A 24,707-nucleotide genomic window follows, 5' to 3' on the forward strand; every position below is an offset into this window, starting at 1 on the left:
TTAATTTCTCTCAATAATGTTGATAGTTCTGTGGACAGATTTTGCAGTTGACAGAATATGAAGCCATTTATGGTAAAAACTTTCAGGATAGTAGCATTAGAAGGATACTTCTTCAATGTGGTAGAGGAAAGTCTAAAAAAATGCCTACAGCTAATATTACATTTGACGGTGAAAGAACGAACACTTTACCTCTAAAATGTAGAACAAAGATATCCACTCTCGCCACTTCTATTCAACATTGTAATGAAGGTCCTAGTCAATAAAATAAGGAAAGAAACAGAAAAAAAGGGCATATGGATTCAAAAGCAAGATGCTAAAGATGTTAAAGACTCTATGAAATGGAAATTAGAACTAATAAGTGATTTCAGCAAGTTTTCAGGGCGCAAGATTAATAAATACACCAATTGTATTTCTACATACTAGACACAAACCATTTAAACTTGGTACTTTAAATTACCAGTTACAAAAACATCAAAAAACATTAAATACTTGGGATAAATTTAACAAATATGTGCAAACTTTTCTGAGAAATAATTTGCCTCCAATAAGCTGCACCCATTTAAAGTGTGCAATTCAGTTACTTTTTTTTTTTTTTTTTTTTGAGACGAAGTCTCGCTCTTGTCGCCCAGGCTGGAGTGTAATGGCATGATCTTGGCTCACTGCAAACTCTGCCTCCTGGGTTCAAGCTATTCTCCTGCCTCAGCCTCCCAAGCAGCTGGGATTACAGGCGCCTGTCACCACGCCCAGGTAATTTTTCTATTTTTAGTAGAGATGGAGTTTCACCATGTTGGCCAGGCTAGTTTCGAACTCCTGACCTCGTGATCTGCCCGCCTCGGCCTCCCAAAGTCCTGGGATTACAGGCGTGAGCCACTGTGCCTGGCCCACTGAGTTCCTTTTGATAGTTTTATATGCCCATAAAACCACCATGATCAAAACAGAACAGTCTCACTGCCAAAAGATTCCTTGTGTTCCTTTTTGGACCGTCCCTCCTCTTACCACCAGCCCCAGCAACCTCTGACCTGCTTTTTTTTAAAGACTATTTATATTTAATACGATTATCAGTATAACTGGGTTTAAATATGACATCTTGCTATTTATCTGCTCCTGGTTCCTTCTTCTTTCCTTGATTAACATTGAATTTATTGAATATTGCTTAGGATTCTGTCTCCACTTAGGATACTGAATATTGCTTAGGATTTTATCTCCACTACAGGCTTTTTTAAAAAAATGGGCCTATTAGAGAAGGAAACATATTGTGATAACATAGTCTCAGTGTTTGTTCTTTAAAATGCCTTCCTGTGTCAAACTCTTTCAGTCACTAAAAGAAAACAGTTTATGATGCAACCTAAAGAAAGCATGCTTACATTTGCCTTTTAAAGCAGGATGTTTTTACCGGCGCAATATAATACAGTGCACAATGGGGAAAGAAAAAGTTCTAATAACCTATTCTAAAGTTTTGCTTAGAAAGTATCTTATTCGGCCGGGCGCGGTGGCTCAAGCCTGTAATCCCAGCACTTTGGGAGGCCGAGGCGGGCGGATCACAAGGTCAGGAGATCGAGACCACAGTGAAACCCCGTCTCTACTAAAAATACAAAAAAAAAATTAGCCGGGCGCGGTGGCGGGCGCCTGTAGTCCCAGCTACTCAGGAGGCTGAGGCAGGAGAATGGCGGGAACCTGGGAGGCGGAGCTTGCAGTGAGCCGAGATCGCGCCACTGCACTCCAGCCTGGGCAACAGCGTGAGACTCCGTCTCAAAAAAAAAAAAAAAAAAAAAAAAAAAAAAAGAAAGTATCTTATTCACCAAGCATTTCCATTCACTGAAAGAAATCAGTTAACATGGATCTTTAAGAAAACAAGCTGGGGCCGGGCACGGTGGCTCAAGGCTCACGCCTGTAATCCCAGCACTTTGGGAGGCCAAGGCGGGCAGATCACGAGGTCAGGAATTGGAGACCTGACCAACATGGCGAAACCCTGGCTCTACTAAAAATGCAAAAATTAGCTGGGCCTGGTGGTGCATGCCCATAATCCCACTACTTAAGAGGCTGAGGTGGGAGAATCGCTTGAACCCAGGAGGTGGAAGTTGCAGTGAACAGAGACTGCGCCACTGCACTCCAGCTTGGGCTACAGAATGTCAAAAAAAAAAAAAAAAAAAAAGCAAGCTGGCCAGGCCAGGCGCAGTGGCTCTCACCTGTAATTCCAGCACTTTGGGAGGCCAAGATGGGTGGATCATTTGAAGCCTGTAGTTCGAGACCAGGCTGGCCCACATGGTGAAAACCTTGCCTTTACTAAAAATACAAGAATTTGCCCAGCGTGGTGGTGGGTGCCTGTAATCCCAGCTACTGGGGAGGCTGAGGCATAAGAATCACTTGACCTGGGAGGCGGAGGTTGCAGTGAGTCGAGACTGCGCCACTGTCCTCTGGCCTGGGCGACAAAGCGAGAGAAGAGAAGAGAAGAGAAGAGAAGAGAAGAGAGAAGAGAAGAGAAGAGAAGAGAAGAGAAGAGAAGAGAAGAGAAGAGAAGAGAAGAGAAGAGAAGAGAAAAGGAGAGAGGAGAGAGGAGAAAGGAGAGAGGAGAAAGGAAGAGGAAGAAAGCTGGCCAGACGTGGTGGATCACTCCTGTAATCCCAGCACTTTGGGAGGGTGAGGCAGGAATGATCACTTGAGGCAGGGGTTTGAAACCAGCCTGGGCAACATGGCAAGACATCGTCTTCACAAATATACATCTCTGTGTGTGTGTGTGTATTAATACACATATGTATTATATATATGTGTATATATAATACATATACATATTACACAGGTTTTGTGGCACACACCTGTAGTCCCAGCTACATAGGAGCATGAGGTGGGAGGATTCCTTGAGCCCAGGAGTTCGAGGTTACAGTGAGCTATGATGGCGTCACTGCACTCCAGCCTAGGGACATAGCAAGACCCCGTCTCTTAAAAGAAAGTTCTGTGAGTCACCAATAAGAAAAAACATTGTAGAAAAAAAGAAAGAAAGCTTACATTTACTTTTTATTGGTGGATTTCTCTGTTGGCCTACTGGTGCCTATTAAAGAAACATCTCATCATATTCTCAATGTTTGTTTACAAATGCCTTTCTATGTCAGACTCTTCAATTCACTGAAATAAAACAGTTGATGAATCTTTCAGAACTAGCTTTAAAAAATCACCAAAAATCTAAGGGGTTACATTTCAGGCACTGTTCTAGGCACTGGGGATACAGCAATGAGCAATACAACATCCCTACCTTTCTAAAGCTGATATTCTAGTACACAATTAGACTACAAGCCAAAATAAATAAGTAAAATATATAGTACGTGAGGCACACAAATAAAGCATGAGAAGAGGATGGGAAATGTTGGGGGTGGGGCTGCCTATACATTTTTGATAATAGGCTTTATTTTTTTTTGAGCAGTTTGAGGTTAACAGAAAAACTGAGGACAAAGTAGAGTTTCCATATAACTTCTACCCCACAGTGTTCTCTATTAACATCTTGCATTACTGCTGTACATTTCTTACAATTGATGAACCAGTATTGATACATTATTATTATTATTTTTGAGGCGGAGTCTCTCTCTGTCCCCCAGGCTGGAGTGCGGTGGCACCATCTCGGCTCACTGCAAGCTCTGCCCCCCGGGTTTACGCCATTCTCCTGCCTCAGCCTCCCGAGTAGCTGGGACTGCAGGTGCCCACCGCCATGCCCGGCTAGTATTTTGTATTTTTAGTAGAGACGGGGTTTCACCGTGTTAGCCAGGATGGTCTCGATCTCCTGACCTCGTGATCCGCCCGCCTCGGCCTCCCAAAGTGTTGGGATTACAGGCGTGAGCCACCGCGCCTGGCCAATACATTATTAATTAAAATCCATCAATTACCTTAGGTTTCACTCTTTGTGTGTTGTACATTCCATGGATTTCTTTTTTTTTTTTTTTTTTGAGACGGAGTCTCGCTCTGTCGCCCAGGCTGAAGTGCGGTGGCACCATCTCAGCTCACTGCAAGCTCTGCTCCCCGGGTTTACGCCATTCTCCTGCCTCAGCCTCCCGAGTAACTGGTACTACAGGTGCCCGCCACCACGCCCGGCTAGTATTTTTGTATTTTTAGTAGAGACGGGGTTTCACCCTGTTAGCCAGGATGGTCTCGATCTCCTGACCTCGTGATCCACCCGTGTCGGCCTCCCAAAGTGCTGGGATTACAGGCTTGAGCCACCGCGCCTGGCTCTTACTGTTGACTTTTAAGAGTTCTTTGTGCACATTGGACATCAGTTCTTTGACAGATATGTATTTTGCAAACGTTCTCCCTTGTCTTTTCATTCTCTTAACAATGTGTTTTGCAGAGTATAAGGTTTTAATTTTAATGAAGTCCAATTATAAATTTTTTTCTTTCACAAATTGTGCTTTTAGAGTGTTATCTAAAAAGTGACTGCTAAACACGATGTCTCCTAGATACTTCCTCTCTTATCTTTCAGTAGCTTTAAAAAATTTTCAATTTATTTTTTTGTAAAGGGCCTTGATCTGTCATCTACACTGGAGTGCAGTGGCACCAAAAAGGCTCGCTGCAGCCTTGACCCCCCAGCCTCAAGTGATGCTCCTACCTCAGCCTCTCAAGTAGTCAGGACTACAGGTGTATGCTACCACATCAGGCTAATTCTAAAATTTTTTTCTGGAGAGACAGGGGCTTGCCATGTTGCCCTGGCTGGTCTCACATTTCTGAGCTCAAGCAATCCTCCCGCCTCAGCCTCCCAAAGGGCTGGGATTATAGGCATAAGCCATCGCGCCCGGTTTAGTAGCTTTTAAAAGGTTCCACATATAATTAAAATTATGCAGTATTCTTCTGTGTCTAGCTTATTCCAACTAGCATAATGTCCTCTAGGTTTATCCATGGTGTTGCAAATTCCTTTATCCATTCATCTGTCGACAGACACTTAGGCTGTTTGCATATCTTGGCTATACTCTAAATAATGCTGCTAAAACATGGGAGTGTGGAGATCTTTTTTTTTTTCCCTTTCTGTCCTTTTTTTTGGGGGGGGGGGATGGAGTCTTGCTCTGTTGCCAGGCTGGAATGCAGTGGCACAATCTCAGATCATTGCAACCTCTGCCTTCCAGGTTCAAGTGTTTCTCCTGTCTCAGCCTCCCGAGTAGCTGGGATCACAGGCATGTACCACCATGCTCGGCTAATTTTTGTGTTTTTAGTAGAGAGTTTTCACTATATTGGCCAGGCTGGTCTTGAACTCCTGGCTTCAGGTGATCCACCTGCCTCAGCCTCCCGAAGTGCTGGGATTATAGGTGTGAGCCACGGCGCCCTGCCTCTTTCTGTACTTCAATGGATGAAAACAGCTATCTTTATGATGTACTGATTTCATCGCCTTTTGGGAAGATACCCAGAAGAGAGATACTTCCTCTGTCTTTTATCATATCTGGATCATATGGTAGCTCCGTGTTTATTGTTTTCAATGTAACTCTGCTGTTTTGCATAATGGTTGTACCAATTTATACTCCCACCAACAGTGTACAAGGGTTGCCTTTTCTCCACACCTTCCCTGACACTTAACGATTATCTTCATAAGTGTGAGGTGGTATCTCATTGTAGTTTTAACTTGCATTTCCATGATTAGTGATATTGAGCACCTTTTCACATACCTGTTGGCCATTTTTATGCCTTCTTTGGAAAAATGTTCAGGTCATTTGTCCATTTAATAACTGGGTAATTTATGCTATTGGGTTATTTATTTTTGCTATTTAGTTGTGAGTTCTTTACATATTTTGGATATTAACCCCTTATCAGATACATGGTTTGCAAGGCTGGGCTCACGCCTGTAATCTAGCACTCTGCGAGGCTGAGGCAGGCAGATCACCTGACATCAGGAGTTCGAGACCAGCCTGACCAACATGGTGAAACCCCGTCTTTACTAAAAATACAAAAATTTGCCGGGAGTGGTGGAATGTGCCTGTAGTCCCAGCTACTCGGGAAGCTGAGGCAGGAGAATTGCTTGAATTGCCTGGGAGGCAGAGGTTGCAGTGAGCTGAGATTGCACCACTGCACTCCAGCCTTGGTGACAGAGCAAGACTCAAAAAAGAAAAAAAAAGATATATGGTTTGCAAATATGTCCCAAGTGTGGGTTGCCTTTTAATTTTGTTAATTGTTTCTTTTGCTATGCAGAAGCTTACTAGTTTGATGTGGTCCCACTTGTTTTTGTTTTGTTGCCAGACCTTTTGGTGTGATATCCAAAAACATTATTATTAAGGCCAATGTCAGGAAGTTCTCCTATGTTTTCTTCTAGGATTTTTACAGTTTCAGGTCTTATATTTAAGTATTTATTCAATTTTGAATTGATTTTTGTGCATAGTAGAAGGGTCTAATTTCATTGTTTTGCATGTGGATTTTCCGTTTTCCCAGCATAATTTGTTGAAAGGCATCCTTACCAAAAACCATTTAACCATATATCAGCAGCGTATTTTTGGACTCTATTCTGCTCCATTGTTCTATGTGTCTGTTTTCGCATCAGTACCATAATATTTTGATGATAGCCTTGTAATATAAGTTGAAATCAGGAAGAGTGATGTCTCAACATGGTTTTTTTTTTTTTGAGATGGAGTTTCGCTCTTGTTGCCCAGGCTGGAGTGCGATGGCGCGATCTCAGCTCAGCACAACCTCTGCCTCCTGGGTTCAAGCAATTCTCCTGCCTCAGCCTCCCCAGTAGCTGGGTTTTATAGGCATTTGCCACCATGCCCAGCTAATTTTGTATTTTAGTAGAGATGGGGTTTTGCCATGTTGGTCAGGCTGGTCTTGAACTCCCGACCTCAGGTGATCTGCCTGCCTTGGCCTCCCAAAGTGCTGGGATTACAAGCGTGAGCCACCATGCCTGGCCCAACATTGTTCTTTCTTAAGATTGTGTTGGCTATTTAGGGTCTTTTTTGGTTCCATACACATTTTAGAATTGTTGTTTTCTATTTCTATGAATGATGCCTTTGGAATTTTCATAGAAATTGTGTTGAATCAGTATTCTGGATAGTACACAGATATTTTAACCATTTTTCCAATCCATGAACATGGGATACATTTCCAATTTATATCTTCTTCAATTTCTTTTATCAATGTTTTATAGTTTTTATTGTACAGATATTTCACCTCATAGGTTAAATTTATTCTTACGTATTTTATTCTTTTTGATGCTATTGTAAATGGGATTGTTTTCTTGATTCCCTTTTCAGATAATCATTATTGCTGTGAAGAAACAAAACGGATTTTTGTATGTTGATTTTGTATCCTGCAACTTTACTGGATTTATTAGTTCTAATAGTTTTTTTTTTTCTTGTGGAGTGCTTAGGGTTTTTACATACAAGAACATGTTACTTGCAAATAGGATAATTTCACTTCTTCCTTTTCTATTTGGATACCTTTTATTTCTTTTACTTTCTTTTTGAGACAGAGTCTCGCTCTGTCACCCAGGCTGGAGTGCAGTGGCGCAATCTCGGCTCACTGCAAGCTCCGCCTCCTGGGTTTACGCCATTCTCCTGCCTCAGCCTCCCGAGTAGCTGGGACTACAGGCGCCCGCCACCATGCCCAGCTAGTTTTTTGTATTTTTTTAGTAGAGACGGGGTTTCACCATGTTAGCCAGGATGGTCTCAATCTCCTGACCTCGTGATCTGCCCATCTCGACCTCCCAAAGTGCTGGGATTACAGGCTTGAGCCACCGTGCCCGGCCTATTTCTTTTTCTTGTGTGATTGTTCTTGCTAGTTCTTCCAGTACTCTGTTGAATAGAACTGGTGAGAGTGGGCCTCCTTGCCCTGTACTAGATCTAATGGCAAATTTTTAGTTTTCTCTCATTTATTTTGATGTTTCCTGTGGGCTTTTCATTAATAGCCTTTTGTATTAAGGAAATTTCCTTCTATACTTGTTTTTTTGAGAGTTCTTATCAAAAATGGATTTGAGCTTTTTTATCTTTTTATTCTGTTAATGGGTATCACAGTAACTGATTTACATATGTTAGACCAATTTTGCATCCCAGGGATAAATCCCACTTGGTCAGGGTATATAATCTTTTTGATGTGTTTTCAAATTCAGTTTGCTAGTATTTTATTAAAGAATTTTCCATCTGTTTATCAGATATATTAGCCTGTGGTTTTATCATGTCTTCATCTGAATTTGGTATCATGGTGACGCCGGTCTCATAAAATGAGTTTGGAGGTATCCAATTTCTATTTTTTAAAAGAGTATGAGAAGTATTGGTATTAATTCCTCTTTGAATGTTTGGTAGAATTCAGCCATGAAACCATCTGGTCCCGGGCTTTTTTTGTTAGCAATTGCTACTTCAATTTCCTTATTTGTTAGAGTTCTGTTTAGGCTTTCTATATCTTCTAGATTAAGTCCTGGTAGGTTGTATGTTTCCGGGACTTTGCGTCTTCTAGGTTATTCAGTTTGATGGCATATAATTAATTGCTCATAATCATTTATGACCCTTTTTGTTTCTGAGGAATCCATTGTATATCTTCTATTTATTTATGTGAGGCAAGATCTTGCTCTATTGCCCAGGCCAGAGTGTAGTAGTACTGTCATAGGTCACTGCAGCCTCAACCTCCTGGGCTTAAGTGATCCTCTCACTTCAGCCTCCAAAGTAGCTGGGTCTACAGGCACATGCCACCACACCTGGCTAATTAAAAACACATTTTTTTTTTTTTTTTTTTTGTAGAGACAGGGTTTCTCTATATTACCCTGGCTTGTCTCTAACACCTGGCCACAAGTGATCCTCTCACCTTGGACTCCCAAAGTGCTGGGATTACAGGCATGGGCCACCGCATCCAGCTGATACAGATTTCCCCAGCTTTAAATATGGCATTTCACTGCCTCATGGCTTCTGTTGTTTCCAGTAGAAATCTGTTGCTAATCTTATTAAAGATTCCTTCTACCTGATGAGTTTCTTCTCTTTCTGCTTTCAAAATTCTTTGTCTTTGGGTTTTGACAATTTAATGTATCTCACTGTGTGTTGAAGAGAGTTTATCGCATGCTTTGTGTTCATTGAGTTTTCTGGTTTTTGTTTTATTATTATTATTATTGTTATTATTTTTTGAGATGGAGTCTTGCCCTGTTGCCCAGGCTGGAGTGCAGTGGTGCAATCTCGGCTCACTGCAAGCTCCACCTCCTGGGTTCACACCATTCTCCTGCCTCAGCCTCCCGAGTAGCTGAGACTACATGCGCCAGCCACCACGCCTGGCTAATTTTTTGTATTTTTAGTAGAGATGGGGTGTCACTGTTAGCCAGGATGGTCTTGATCTCCTGACCTTGTGATCCGCCCACCTTGGCCTCCCAAAGTGCTGGGATTACAGGCGTGAGCCACCACGCCTGGCCTTGTTTTATTTTTGAGACAGGGTCCCACTCTGTCGCCCAAGCTAAAGTGCAGTGGTGCCATCAAAAAGCTAGGAGTAGGAGTTCTGAGACCACCTTGGGAAACAAAGCAAGACCCTGCTCTACAAAAAAATAAATAAATTAGCCAGGTACAATGGCATGGCTACTCTGGAGTTTGGGGGACTCATGTGGGAAGATTGCTTGAAACCAAGAATTCAAGGCTGCAATGAGCTGTTATTGCCCCACTGCACTCCAGTCTGGTGACAGAGACACCAGGTCTAAAATATATATATATATAAGGAAAAAAATGAAATGTATAAAAGTAACTTGATAAAAATTGATAAATGTAAAAAACTATATCAATTTTAACTGCAAACATTTTAAAACTGCCTGCATTTTTTTCAACAGAGAAATTGCTACATACATTGTAGAAGACCACATATCTGATGGGATCAGAACTAGTACTTGATTAAATGAAAAACCATTTAAAGGAGGGAAAAAAAACCCGATATGCATTTGGTTTTAGCTTAAAAACCATACATGTATATTCATTTGTGATTCTTTTCATGTAGCGCCAAGGCTTTTGTCAATAGGTTTAAGCCTCCTTGTAATCCCTTAGTCTTTCTTGCAAGCAAAACAAAAACAAAAAACCTTAAGTGCGTCACCTGTATTTTTGTTAGTCTCTCATAGTTGTCTTGGTCATATCTGTTTTCAATAAATTAAAAAAATTAATCCTTAGGCTGGGTGTGGTGGTTCAGCACTTTGGGAAGCCAAGGTGCGTGGGTAGGTGGGTGGATCACTTGAGCCCAGGAGTTCAAGACCAGCCTGGGCAACATGGTGAAATCTCGTCTCAAAAAAAAAAAGAAAAAAAAAAATTAGCTGGGTGTGGTGGCACACACCTGTGGTCCCAGGTTCTAGGAAGCCTGAGGTATGAGGATCACTTGAGCCTGGGGGGCAGACATTGCAGTGAGCTAGATCACATCACTGCATTCCAGCCTGGGTAATAGAGCAAGACCTTATCTCAAATAATAATGATAATAATAATAGTAATAAATAAAGAAAAATAAAAAAATAAAAATCCTTAAAATTTTAGTGACTCACGTTAAGAGGCTTTCACAAAAGCCCAACCTTCTTTTCACACCCTCACTTCGTTGGCTTATGGAATATAGCATTAAGTGACATAATAAAGATAAATTTGTATGCATATGAAAGCACATAAGCACAACTGATTTTAGCAAGCTTACAGCTTAACTGGTGGAACTGGAAGAGCTCTAGCATAATTGAGAGCAGTCAACAAGGCCAGGGAGATCAAAAGGAGAAAGCAGAGTATCAGTCTTCTGAGTTGGTTATTTGGATGGTGATTAAGAAAGCTTCAGTCACAAATGGAATATAACTAGGAACTAGAGTAAAACCTTTGTAGGTATACACCAAACTCAAAAGTCATCAAGAAGATTGGTATGTTTGTTTATACAAGCATTAAAAATGTCCTCAGATTCCTCCCGTCAGCCCCCAAAACAAAGTCAAAGTACAATGGGTTTTTGCAACATATGACTGACAAATTACTAGTTTCCTTAATTTCCAACATCTCATACAATTAAAATGTCAAACAACCAATATAAAAATGAGGAAAGGGAATCAATAGGAATGTAGTGTAAAAAAAATAGAAGGGATCAATAAAGCTACTTAGCCTTACAGAAGAAATGGATGTCAAAATATTTCTTCTCTGAGATAAGCAGGTAAATTAAGTTTCATGAAATTCTAATAAGAATGTGGAGAAACAGACATTCTCATATGCTTTGGTAGAAGAGTATAAACTGGTATAATTGTGTCTGAGAACAACTAGACAATATTAATACCTGAAAATGCAGGTGCCCTATGACCTAGCAACCCTACTGCTCAAGTGTATGCTATGCATACACTTGCACCAATTAACAAAAATATTTGTATGATTTTCATTGCAGCTTTGTTTGCATAGCAGAAATGGAAACCATCTAAGTGTCCATTAAGAAATTAAGAGTATAACCATATGATAGAGTACTAGGCAGTGGTGAAAAACAATAAGATAGATCTGAATATGCTGATATACATATCCCAACATCTGTATATATCCCAAGATGAAAAAACAAGCTGCAGAAGAACATACTGCACAACCTTGTTGGCTTTAACAAAATGTGTATGTACACACAAATGGAAGTACACATTTTTACCCCAGAAGAAAATACCAGAAATTGAATAGAGGTTGCCATTGGTTTGAGGAGGCTTTTTTTTTTTTTTTTTTTTTTTTTTTTTTTGAGACAGAGTCTCGCTCTGTCGCCCAGGCTGGAGTGTAGTGGCCAGATCTCAGCTCACTGCAAGCTCCGCCTCCCGGGTTTACGCCATTCTCCTGCCTCAGCCTCCCGAGTAGCTGGGACTACAGGTGCCCGCCACCTCACCCGGCTAGTTTTTTGTATTTTTTAGTAGAGACGGGGTTTCACCGGGTTAGCCAGGATGGTCTCGATCTCCTGACCTCGTGATCCGCCCGTCTCGGCCTCCCAAAGTGCTGGGATTACAGGCTTGAGCCACCGCGCCCGGCCGAGGAGGCTTTTTTCTTTTTGAGACGGAGTCTTGCTCTGTCCCCCAGGCTGGAGTGCAGTGGCGCGATCTCAGCTCACTGCAAGCTCTGCCTCCCGGGCTCACGCCATTCTCCTGCCTCAGCCTCCCGAGTAGCTGGGACTACAGGCGCCCGCCACCTCGCCCGGCTAGTTTTTTTTTTGTATTTTTAGTAGAGACGGGGTTTCACCGTGTTAGCCAGGATGGTCTCGATCTCCTGACCTCGTGATCCACCCGTGTCGGCCTCCCAAAGTGCTGGGATTGCAGGCGTGAGCCACCGCACCCGGCCTGAGGGGGCTTTTCTTAGGTTGGGGCATGGGGAAGAGGATGTCGCAACTCATTTTGATTCTCATTATAGTGTTCGAATTATCATGTACATAAGAACAAAGGCATGGCATAATCAAAAATCACCTTTCTGCTTTATTACCTTTTCTTTAGGTACTTTCTTTCAGAGGAAAAACGGCATATCTAACTGCACTTAGGCAAGCTGACTTCAGGGATAGAAGGAGAGCCTTAGGATTACCAGAGTAGAGGGTTGGTACTGGGAGAGGAGAGGAGCCAAGCAATGGCCACAATGAAAGAGGAGCTTCTCCTCAGACTTTTTTTTTTTTTTTCCTGAGATAGAGTCTTGCTTTGTCGCCAGGCTGGGGTGCAGTGGTGCAATCTCAGCTCACTGCAACCTCCACCTCCTGCGTTCAAGCGATCCTCCTGCCTCAGCCTCCTAAGTAGCTGGGACTACAGGCGTGCACCACCACTCCCAGCTAAATTTTGTATTTTTAGTAGAGACGGGGTTTCTCCATGTTGGTCAGGATGATCTCGATCTCCTGACCTCATGATCCGCCCGCCTCAGCCTCCCAAAATGCCGGGATTACAGGCGTGAGCCACTGCACCCGGCCTCTTCAGACACTGTTTATTCTTCTAACTCCCTTTTACTTCCTCACCTACTCCCTTTCCTCAAATACAGCCACTATGTGAGTCAGTAACTCCAGAAACAAATTTTACTCATCATTCTTGATAACCAATTACTAAATAGAACCACTGTTAGAAAAGCCCATGAAAAAACTCCCATAAAATAATCTTCAAAACTTCTATACTTTAGATTACTAAAGCACATCTTTATTTTGCAATTGAACATTAAGAGTCATAGCTAGTTTTTTTTTTCATGTTTGTACCTGAACAACTGTTTCTCAAAATGAAATATGGCCAACAAAATATGTGTAACAGCATTTCACATAATATAAATTGCTCTTAAGACTAAAACAGTATTAATGCAAACCAGCATTTTTGTTTGCTGTATTTGTAATTTTTTTGTACATGAATGGCAGAAATTTTTTCACTAAAATTAAGACAAATACACAAGGCCTTTCAAGCATACAGTAAGCTGCAGTGACAAATGCAGAGTGATTTCAAATTATGCAGTGTTGACCGAATTCAAGCTTATACACATTTTAAATAAACCCTTAGCTTCTTTGCCTCAATTATGAGATCATACGGAGATATTTTTGTGAAATGGGGGGAAAGGTAATCTAAGAAACTAAGGGACCAGTTGTTTTGTCACTAGTTTAATAGAATCAAACATGACATGTATAATTGTATTTTAATTATGACATAAGCTAGACTTTTAACTAAGTGACTTTCCCCCTTCATATTTACAAATAGCACCTGTTACAAGAAAAAAAATCCCAAATTAAAACACCCTCCACATAGAAATAATTATTTTTAAAACTACTACTTAAAAATATCAATAATGCAGATATAGCAAATTACTGGTTCTAAAATTAAGCCTACACTGTAGAGAATAAGGAGTAGCTTTTCTTATCTGAAAAGATTACAACATAGATTACCACTGTAATGTCCTGATGCTGGAGAACACTGGCTTGAACAATTTTTATTTTTTTAAGCAGATAGAGTCTACCGGCAGAAAATAAAAACAGTTTAATGTAAACTGTTTCAGTCTCTTAAATCGTGCCCCTCAACATGTATATAAGTGTCGGGACTTTTATTCCCTTAAACTTACTTGTGCAGCATCTGCTTCACCCTAGGTACTACACTGAAAACAAATGGATTTCCAAGTATTCATGTGATGCACAAAAAAATCCAAAGCAGAAATGATAATAAACCAAGCTTAGATGAAACTAGCTGAGAACTCAGAGTCCAGTAACACACTCAACTGGGTATCCTTTATTGTGCTACATAAATTACAGAAAACTTGCAAAGCTAAGATCACACAAGTTGCCTCTTAAACATCAAATAAGCTATGAAGAGATCATTATATTTAAACTTGCGTCCAATCTAATGACCTCCAATACTAATTAAAATTTTCCCGTATTTACAAAACTTCTAGGATAATTTTATTTTAAAATGTATAAATTAAGTTGGTGGTCAGCATGAAATAAAGTGCTATTTAAAATTCAAAAAATCAAATTGAGCATTGAAATTTGACCTACTCTAATCTTGCCAACTCATTGAAGGACTGGAAAAGACAGGTGCCAGAGAATCCCAGACTTGGATTAAAATTTTCTTACCCAGGAAGGCAAATAACTGGAACACTACAATTCAGGAGTAGAAACTAAAAAGCTTCTTTGAATATATGTTAAGATGGGCTCAACTGTGACTATAGTGGGGAAGTACCTAACTGCCGATTTGTGGAGAAAGCATGAACCAGCAGCACCTATTTGGGTCTAAGGGTGTGAGCAGGTCTATCTCCTCCTCCTAGATGAATTCCTGGTAACAATTTTACTTAGCAATGTGGCATTTAAGCTTATCACAACTAATAATTGCTAAATTTTGGTAACTCCCAGGGTTGAGAGAGCCTGACACCAATCCTTTCAACAGCTATGCAAAGTTCATGAAAGAGATCACTTTGTACTTGAGTACTTACTTCACAAAGTGTTAAATTAGTGATTGTTAAAAAGTTGGAGAGGGGGAAAGAGAAAGAAAGAGTCTTCACTGAGTCAAGTTTAATGAGTGATAAATACTACCTTTTAAAGAAACTGTTGCACATATTAATCACACCTACAAAGGTAGTTTAAAATGTAGTTTTTGTTCAGCTGAATTAATATAAACTCTTAAGCATATAAGACACCACTGCTACAATTCAGAGTTGGGCCAAGTGGTCTTAACTGTCCACGACATTGGGAATAAAAAGGCAAAAACCATTGATTGGGTCAGGGGCCGCTGCACATACTCACTGTAATGAATCTTAGGCACCGTTTTCTGGCTTCACAAAAGTCACATCCTCACAACAATGTCCTCATTTGACAAAGCCTGGAAACGTTCTCCATGGTAAACACATGCACAACACATTTATTACCTTCACACACAAACACCCTTCCACACTCCAAAAGTCTAGAATTATTTTACACTTAAAAACAGTATGTGCAAATTTTCTGAAAAGTTTCTATTCTAGAGGCAGAGCAAAATGAAAAAGAATGTACATTATATTTGAAATATGCTTCAATAATGATTGCTCTTGTTTATAATGAAAATTAGTTTTTCTTCTAAAATTACATTTTGTACAATGAAGTGTAATACTCTTCCCTTTCTTTTCAATCCCTTGCAGACTTTTTTTAAACAAATAGAGTATCCTTAGAATCAAGCCATAATTCTAATGACATTTGAAAGATACATTCATTTTCTTTACAGCATGAAAGACATACAAATATCATTTTATCTCCTTTAAACAATGAAATTAAAGAAGTTAACAGTTTCAACCTTCTGTCCATAGAAAAATATTTTCTATATCCTTTACACAACAAAGTTAGGAAACTCTACAGTGTTTAACTGAAACTTTTATGAGCTTAACAAGGCTTTCAAACATTTTCATTCTTGCACTGAAGATTTTAAAAGGTTTCAGGAAGTTAAACCTTTGAACTTTTCCCTAAAATGGTAGTCTTTAACTAGCAATATTGCTACTACCTTTTGCTTTGTAAAAATTTTTTAAACTGGTTTACTTATGTATGCACTGAACTAATGCTGATGGATTGCACCCTAGCAGATATTACTTCTGGTTGCCCATTTAGCTTGGATTACTAAAATAAAAATTATAATGATTACAACTTCAGAAATCAATAGCATACTACAGTAGAAAAACATAAATAGCAGCAAATTTATATGCAAACAGAAGTAATTATGTGATGTCTACTCACAACAAATTAATCAGGACTGTAAAAAAAAGTCTAATTTCTGGCAGACACAGAGATTGCTGTTTGTTTTTTATAACGCTGTAAGACACACTGTAGTAATTGCTGAGAATCAGTTAAGTCTATATGTAATAAAATAGTGTTGATAATGGTTGTAGACATGGTAAGTTGAACAAAAAAACATACAAATTAGGGATTAATTTATTGGGTTCTTGATAAAATTGCTGAAATTATCAATTAGCCCTCAAAAATGTTTTAGGATTATGTAATTTCCATTTTATCTACATAATTCTCTAAGAGTTTTATAAAATGGTTGCTACAACTTGTATTGTGATCACACTGAGACACCAATAAATCTCTGCCAACAGATCAGTAAGTCTGGTATTTGATAAAATTAATCCAGTAGGTTTTAATAACAGTTATTTCACTTGGAGGAAGCACCACAAAAAGAATGGTTCCAGCAACTGTAGTCAAGATAGGTGAAGCAAATGGGGAAGTAAGCAATGTTAATACAAAGTATTAACTGTGGCAGCTTACATAATGCACCAGCTTTCATAAAAGCAGGCTGTTGCATAATTTATCTGTGTCCTATTATTGAGATGTTTAGTCCAACAAATATTTACTATACTGTATTTACTATAAGTGACTGAAATGCAAATTCATCTGAACTATAAAGTAACTACCACGAAATAAGAGCCTGTAAACATATCCCACATTATTGTGGTATAAACAACTTTTATGAATTGAAAATTACTTTGGCAACCTTACCATCAGAGTATTTTAAATGTTCAAAATACAGATATTAAATAGCACATTGTTATAAACTGTTTCCTTCTCTCTTCCTGATAAGATTATAAAACAAGTAATGCTTTATTTACTTCTCTTACATGTTCACATTATGAACATAAATTATTTCATTATAAATGGACATATATTCTAAATCTTAGTTCTACATTTTGAGTGCTTTTAAAAAATTAGTCTTCTAATTGCAGTCTATAATGTTTTCATACTGCATGTGTATCAGTCTAAATACTTTACAAAAGCTTATGTTCTGTCAGGCAGGCATGACTAGCAAACTGAGTGGGGGTCCTAATTAGAATCACTTCTGAAACCTGCTTATTTTCTAACTTAAGTGACATCTTTTAAGGTCATCATAGTTATTAAGTGAAAACACTGGCTGAGTATGCTTCTCTAGTGGAAATAGACAAAAATTCACAAGAATTTATGATATTCACATAGGTTATAATTTATTGAAGTTCCAGTATAATATAGGACTACTAGATAATTAGAAAGCAGATCATGTAAGACCAGACTGCTAAATCAATAATCATTGCTGGACCCTGTTTCCTAATGCCGATAAAAATGGGGTAAGTGAAGACTGGATAACATTTTTCGAGTTCCTTTCAGCTCTCAAGCTGCAGTACTTCTAGTGGAGATAGAAGACAGGAGACTTTTGCTTAAATCCTCTAGACCTGATCAGACCCTGCCAGCAGATGATAACCTATAAGTTAAAATACTAATTTTCCTCTGTGGGCATTAGCCTTTGTGAAATATACATATAAATAAACACATAAAAGTATCTCTATGTGTTGTGTACACATATTTGAAACCTTCCAGCAATTGTCTTAATGTCTTAACATACCTTTGCACAACTGAAGTCAGATTTCATATAATAAATGTTCCCTTTACTCTTGATTAAAATCATCAACCATTCCCCTATCACCTCTTTCTCCTAGCAGACTGTAGAAAGGAAATCATTTCTTAGGCTGTTTACCCTGCCTCTATTTTGAATGGATGCATTGGTTTAACAAATACTCTCAATCTTCTGGTGAATGTAAAGTCTATTCCAAATACTCCTAATCGTATTTACATGGCGCTGACACAAATCAGATGCTCAATAAAACACCTGAAATGAACATGAAAAAACGATCCTAACTCAGAAAGGGAAGGTTTTCACAAACACTTCTTAGCATTTACAAAATCCACTTGATTAACCACTATTGATTTCCACTTGTCAGAATAAAAGTCAGCACTGCTTTCTTAAGGGTGTCAAGGTGGGAGGTAGGGGTGGCTGGAAGAGTGGGAGGGTAGCTTAGATACAAGAAATTTGGCATTTTATCACACAATGTTACACTGATATGGATGGAGTCTAGAACTACATGGTGTGTGAAAACTAGGATTATTTCTAGAAACCTATTTAGATTGATATACAGGTTAAAACATTCTTAGATGTAATGGATAAAGTCTTATCTATTAGCATATTCATTTTAAGAAGTTGTAAAGGATAGTTTAAATTTAAATAAGATCCCAATAAATATGGTTTTAAAAAAGGATCTTTTCTGCACATAAAAATAATGACAGTGGGTAGTTCCCAGATGAAAAATTCATACGTGAGAAATTTAAATGTAATTCTAAACTTCTAATGATTGGCATTTAAAGACAGGCATTGAAGATTCAAAAAGGCAGCAGTGCTCATTGCCAAGAAATTATTAAACTCACAAGTATAAACAAGGCTCTAAATTAAAGAACATGTCAACCATGACTTTTGTCTCTTTACATCTATACAACGGTATCTTTTGGTCTATGGTTGTCATATTCTGTCCATACAGATAGAACAAATTTTATTTTAAAATTAAGGTGAAAAACTGCCAAAACAGTTATTTAATATGTAGACCCCAACATAATTTTACTTTCGCAGTTTTTAATTTATCATGCCATACAGCAGCCTACATTATATTTGTCTGTCTATAGAACAGAATGATCAAATAGATTATAAATTACTATCTTATATTGTTTTGACTGTGTAGTCAGGAAATAGATAAGAGAATTTCTCTTCGACTTAAGGTTATGTTTACTTCTCTCTTTAAATAAACTTAAATATTTTAATATTATAATTTATTTGGTATCTTGGCTATTAATGTTTAGGAGCTTAATTTCCTGAAATTTACTATTATGAGTTTTGAATGCTTGAAATGACATCATTTAGACTATACCAAAGATTTAAAATGTGCACTTTTCTCCTCATATTAAATGGCTTTCCAAAATATCTACCATTTGACTCTAAACTTTATCAAGATTTTACAGAAATATTCAGAAACTGCTAGGAAATGAATCTTTTAAAACCGCAATCCACATAATTGTGTAAAATAACATTTGAATAGGTGAGCAAATTTTCACTTGTATCAAACTGGGCAATGTTAAAGTTCTATCTCTCTGTAGACTTAAAAAAACCTGAAGAGGAAAATATGGGAATTCCCACATCCTTAATGGGAATCAGATCCTCCATTAGGCTGGACAGTCAAAAGTCTCCTTACTAACATGCTTATAACTTAATAAGTATACATAAAATGGAATAATTTAATTGTACACAAAAAAACCAAGAAAACTCTCATTTTAGTTACTGAGTGATTTACACTTAAGAAATAAGTCAATGTTTCTTTCTTTGAAGAATCCCAATCAATTTATCAATGTGAACAAAGCTTGATATTAACTGAAATAAGTGCTAAAGAATAATATTTTAGTTATGGATATGAATAAATCACAATTATTTGCTCTAACTTTAGCTTAGAGTATCAATATGTTTAACATTAATGTGCATGTTAGATGTCTTCCTAAAGTTAGGGATGAAATAAATATGAAATTTGAAGCATAAAGCATCTTTTAAAGTTGAGCTGCTAAACTGTAACCTCTCAGTCCCTCAAGTAAAGGAATGTGCAGATTTTGAACAATTCCATAGCAGCAGTGCGCACTCAGTAGAACACAAATTATCTTTGCTTCTTACAGCAAATCACAAGTACTGAGTAAGAAACAGGACTTCCTTACCCTTCTTTGACTGTATAACACTCAATATAGCTGTTTTTTAAAATGTGAACTTATTCAAAATGCATAAAAATATAAGAATGTACAATATACATATATACCTCCTAGTGGGGTCAAATGAGTGCCTTTTCGTTAGACATACAAGGACGTCTCAAGGCACTTAAGGGGTTAAGACACAATGCATGCATTCTTTTACATCAAGTATGTGAAATCACATGATTTGGAATAAGCCAACCTTATGATAAATATAAGTTACATTATTAAATCCAAGAGAATTTGTAGATTCATATTTATATTTTCTATAAGATGCTGGTAAATGGACATGTGCAGCATTTCCTGGGAACAGCAAATTCCACCTTTCTTCTTCTGAGCAGCAGGCAGGTCTCTACAAGGGTGTGCAGGGAGAAACGTGCTGCATCCATAGGCAGTGTATTGGCTAATATTAAGAATGATATTGCTAAAATTTTAAAAATAAAATCTGGTAATCAGTATAGTAAGTACGCAAACCACTGCAAAAGACCAGAGCTGACTCCTGATGTTTACTTCTTTTTGCTTTCATGATACAGGTGTATAACAGAGATGATGAGAATTTTGAGCCTTGTTTGTGGCAATTCTACCAAAAGGGGATTGCATGGCACCACTACAAAATTTCATAAATTACCCTGAACATACTCAGTTATTTACTATTTGTTCGGAGCAAAGCATGAAACAGTCTTCAAATACATGAGTTATAGATTTTGAAAGAGTGACATTTTTTAAAACATAAAGTGCAACAGTGCTGAAGTTTTCAAAGTTTTTTTGAGTTCTTCATTTTTTTTTGTAAAATGCCATTTCCTGCGAGCAGCATTATGGCACAGTGAACATAAGGGAAAGTAGTTTTCCAACACATATCCCAGATTTTTCTGCTTTCTTATTTATTTGATGATGTTGTTAAGGGTTTAACAAAGCCTTCTTCATAAACTTTCAAAATAGCTTCACATACAAATCTGTATTGACTCTGAAAAATAAAATATAAAAAACAGAATTGATCAGAAAAGTCAGAAAACTGCCCTCTTCCCCCAAAAAAGACAAACATCTCACTTGGCTTGCTTACTTAAAAAAAAAAAAAAAAAAAACTGCATAAAGATACCATTTTTCACTAACAGTCTAGACTGGTTAAAAAATAAAGTTTGGCACTATATTTTATTGGCAAAACTCACTTATATGTTGTTGGTAGGGATGTTAAAATACTGCAGCCTCTATAAAGGGGAATTTGGCAGCCTATAACAAAATTAACCGAATTTACCTCTTAACCCAGCAATCCCACTTCTTTTTTTTTTTTTTTTTTTTTTGAGACGGAGTCTCGCTCTGCCGCCCAGGCTGGAGTGCAGTGGCCAGATCTCGGCTCACTGCAAGCTCCACATCCCGGGTTCACGCCATTCTCCTGCCTCAGCCTCCCCAGTAGCTGGGACTACAGGCGCCCGCCACCTCGCCCGGCTAGTTTTTTGTATTTTTTAGTAGAGACGGGGTTTCACCGTGTCAGCCAGGATGGTCTCGATCTCCTGACCTCATGATCCGCCCGTCTCGGCCTCCCAAAGTGCTGGGATTACAGGCTTGAGCCACCGCGCCCGGCCGCAATCCCACTTCTAAGAATCTATCCAAAAAATTAACCAGAAAAAGAAACTGAAAACACATATTCACAAGCGAGGCTATTCATTGCCTATTTATAACACAAAAGGTGGAAACAATTTATTTGCCATCAACAGGGACCAGGTGACTACTGTACATTCTCACAGTGGAATACTAGCTAGTTGGGAAGAAAAGGTATAAAAGTCTACAAACTATAGGGTAGGTTATTTTATTAAGTAAAGAAAAGCAAGGTAGGTAAAGTACATGTAATATATTACCTTCATAAAAGAAAGGGAGGAAAATACAAATATCTATGTCGGTATATGTCAAGAAAAAAAAAGCAGTGGAAGAATAAATTATTTTAAAAATAGTTTCTTATAAAGGGATGGAGGGAAAAGGGAGCAGGAGAGGTACAGAGACTAGCCTTCATTAAATATACCTTCCTTCTTTTTAGATTTATACTTTGGAATAATGTAAATATAGCATATAATTACAAAAATTTTTAAATCCCTAAGAATTGACAATATCATGAAACTCATCAATGTGCGTATCTAGTTGATGACAACCATATAGAGGAGAGCTATTTGAAGGGGCATTTTCTTTTGAGACGGAGTCTCACTCTGTCACCCAGGCTAGAGTGCAATGGCACAATCTCGACTTACTGCAACCTCTGCCTCCCAGGTTCAAGAGATTCTCCCGCCTCAGCCTCCGGAGTAGCTGAGATTACAGGCACCTGCCACCATGCCTGGCTAATTTTTATACTTTCGTAGAGATAGGGTTTCACCATGTTGGCCAGGCTGGTCTTGAACTCCTGATCTCAGGTGATCCCCACCTGCGTTGGCCTCCCAAAGTGCTGGGATTACAGGTGTGAGCCACCGCACCCGGCCCTGAAGGGACTTTAAAATAGTAATTTGACTGACCATGGTGGCTTGTGCCTGTAATAAAAGCACTTCCGTAGGCCAAGGTGGGAGCATCACTTGTGGTCAGGAATTCAAGACCAGCATGGGCAACATGGCAAGACCCTGTGTCTACAAAAAAAGAAAAAAAAATTAAATGGATGCTGTGGCATGTGCCTGTAGTCCTAAGATACTTGGGAGGTGGAGACGGGAGGAACATTTGAGCCAAGGAGGTTGAGGATGCGATGAGTGGTGATCACACTACTGCATACCAGCCTGGCAAGAGAGCAAGACTCTTGTCTCAAAAATACTGCAAACAAACAAACAAATAAACACCTCAGTAAAATTTGACTGAATATCTGTGGGAGAATATACTCAAAGGGCAAAAAGTGCTGTGAAAAAAAGGAAAACTCTTTTTATTAGCCATGCTGTTCATAGTGGTAGTGTTGTTATTTTGAAACAGTTGTGTAATGTGGAGTACTTGTGATATTCTAACTCTTTCACTGCTAATATTGTAGAGAACCAGTATTCTTGTTAAAGATGTAAAAGAAGCTAAGTAAAAACACTGTGGTCCTGAATTTGTATTGGAAGCATAAGCATTAACCTATGATAAATGTATTTTCCTGGTTGTGCAATTTAACATTTTGAGAGACAAAAATTAACCCAAGCAAATAAAAGTCCTTAGTGCCCTTAGGTTGGTGCCTAAAATAGTTTCTCAATACACAGAACCACGCTTCTAGAAACTACTGATTCTAAATCAGGGGCACAAGGTGTACAAGCTGGGCCTGGACATATTTTCTGATAGTAACAAAGCTATCAAAGTTACCAGGGTCTTGACAAAAGGACTCAGAAGCCAAGCTGAACAGGTTCCCACCGGCCAAAAATAGGACAATTTGGGTATCATTAAGAAAAATAACTATAGGCCAGGCACGGTGGCTCACCCCTGTAATCCCAGCACTTTGGGAGGTCGAGGTGGGCGGATCACCTGAGGTCAAGAGTTCAAGATCAGCCTGACCAACATGGAGAAACCCCATCTTTACTAAAAACAAAATTAGCTGGGCCTGGTTGTGGGCGCCTGCAATCCCAGCTACTCGGGAGGCTAAGGTAGGAGAATTGCTTGAACCTGGGAGGCAGAGGTTGCAGTGAGCCAAGATGGATTACACTCCAGCCTGGGCACCAAGAGCGAACTCGTCTCAAAAAAAACCCAAAAACCAAAAACAAAAAAACTACAATGGGTTGAAACACATCAACTATGTTTAAATCCTTGATTTCAAAATAATACCCAAACAAAAGTTAAGTCATCACCCTTGGAGGAAGCTAGTAAATGATTCATTATATTGAAAGCTTGTAGATAAAGGGAAAGAATCAAATGTTTTTCTTGCCTTCCCTACACATGCTATACTACTTGCTAACCGAATAGTAAATATGAAGTTTCTCTTTAAAGAAGTAGTCCAGCTAATACAGACAGAATGATAGAATTAGAATATCATTATTTTGCAAATCTAATGAATTAATGAATGCAGGGATTGGTTGCTCAAGGGTGCTAACTTCACAAAAAGAAAGACAATCAGACATTATGTGCTTTTGAAGAAAGAATATATGACCTAAGATGCTTAAGCCATACATGTACCACTTTTAGGAAACACAGAGAACACCACCTTGAGGATGTAAACTGGCAAAATTCACGCCGTTGGAAATACATTGCAAATAACCTGATTCGTTTATCAAATAAATTACCAAAAAAAAAAAAAAAAAAAAAAGACAAGATATGAAGGAGGAAGTTTTCAATTAAAAGAGATTTAAGAGACATATAAACCAATCAAAATGTGTAGACTATATCTGAATTCTGATTTTAAACAAATTATAAAAACAAAACCAAAAGCCCATGTGTTCTATGATCCAGGAATTCCTCTTCTAGGTGTATACCTGAAAGAAATGAAAGCAGGGCCTCAAAGAGATCTTTATACGTCCATATTCTTAGCAGCATTATTCACAATAGGCAAAAGGCAAAAGCAACCCTGTCCACTGATAGATAGACAAATGAATAAAGAAAATGTGGTATGTTCACTCTTAGAAAGAAATTCTGACTTATGCTACAACTTGGATGAATCTTGAGGTCATTAATCTAAGTGAAATAAGTCAATAAGAAAAAGACAAATACATGAATTTACTTACATAAAGTATCTAGAGTAGTCAAACTCAAAGAAACAGAAAGTAGGATGGTGGTTACCAAGGGCTGAGGGGAGGAGAAAAATGGGAGTTTTTTAATGGGTACAGTTTTGGTTTTGCAAGAAATTGCAAATTGGTTGCAAAAAA

The 24,707-nt window shown here is 38.5% G+C and overlaps 1 protein-coding gene across 7 annotated transcripts in view; it reads right to left on the reverse strand.

Annotated features, from left to right (window-relative positions):
* Positions 1-13,020: 13,020 nt before the first annotated feature.
* Positions 13,021-24,707, reverse strand: part of LOC105492475 (protein tyrosine phosphatase non-receptor type 4) — a 238,258-nt gene continuing 226,571 nt past the window's right edge. For all 7 annotated transcript variants that reach the window (XM_071072609.1, XM_011759654.3, XM_071072610.1 and 4 more), the window contains one exon: positions 13,021-20,884. In XM_071072609.1, coding sequence (XP_070928710.1) covers positions 20,798-20,884 — 87 coding nt within the window. In that variant the 3' untranslated portion in view covers positions 13,021-20,797. The remainder of the gene's footprint in view (positions 20,885-24,707) is intronic.

Source organism: Macaca nemestrina, chromosome 11 (assembly GCF_043159975.1).
Source record: "Macaca nemestrina isolate mMacNem1 chromosome 11, mMacNem.hap1, whole genome shotgun sequence".
Taxonomy (NCBI): Eukaryota; Metazoa; Chordata; class Mammalia; order Primates; family Cercopithecidae; genus Macaca; species Macaca nemestrina.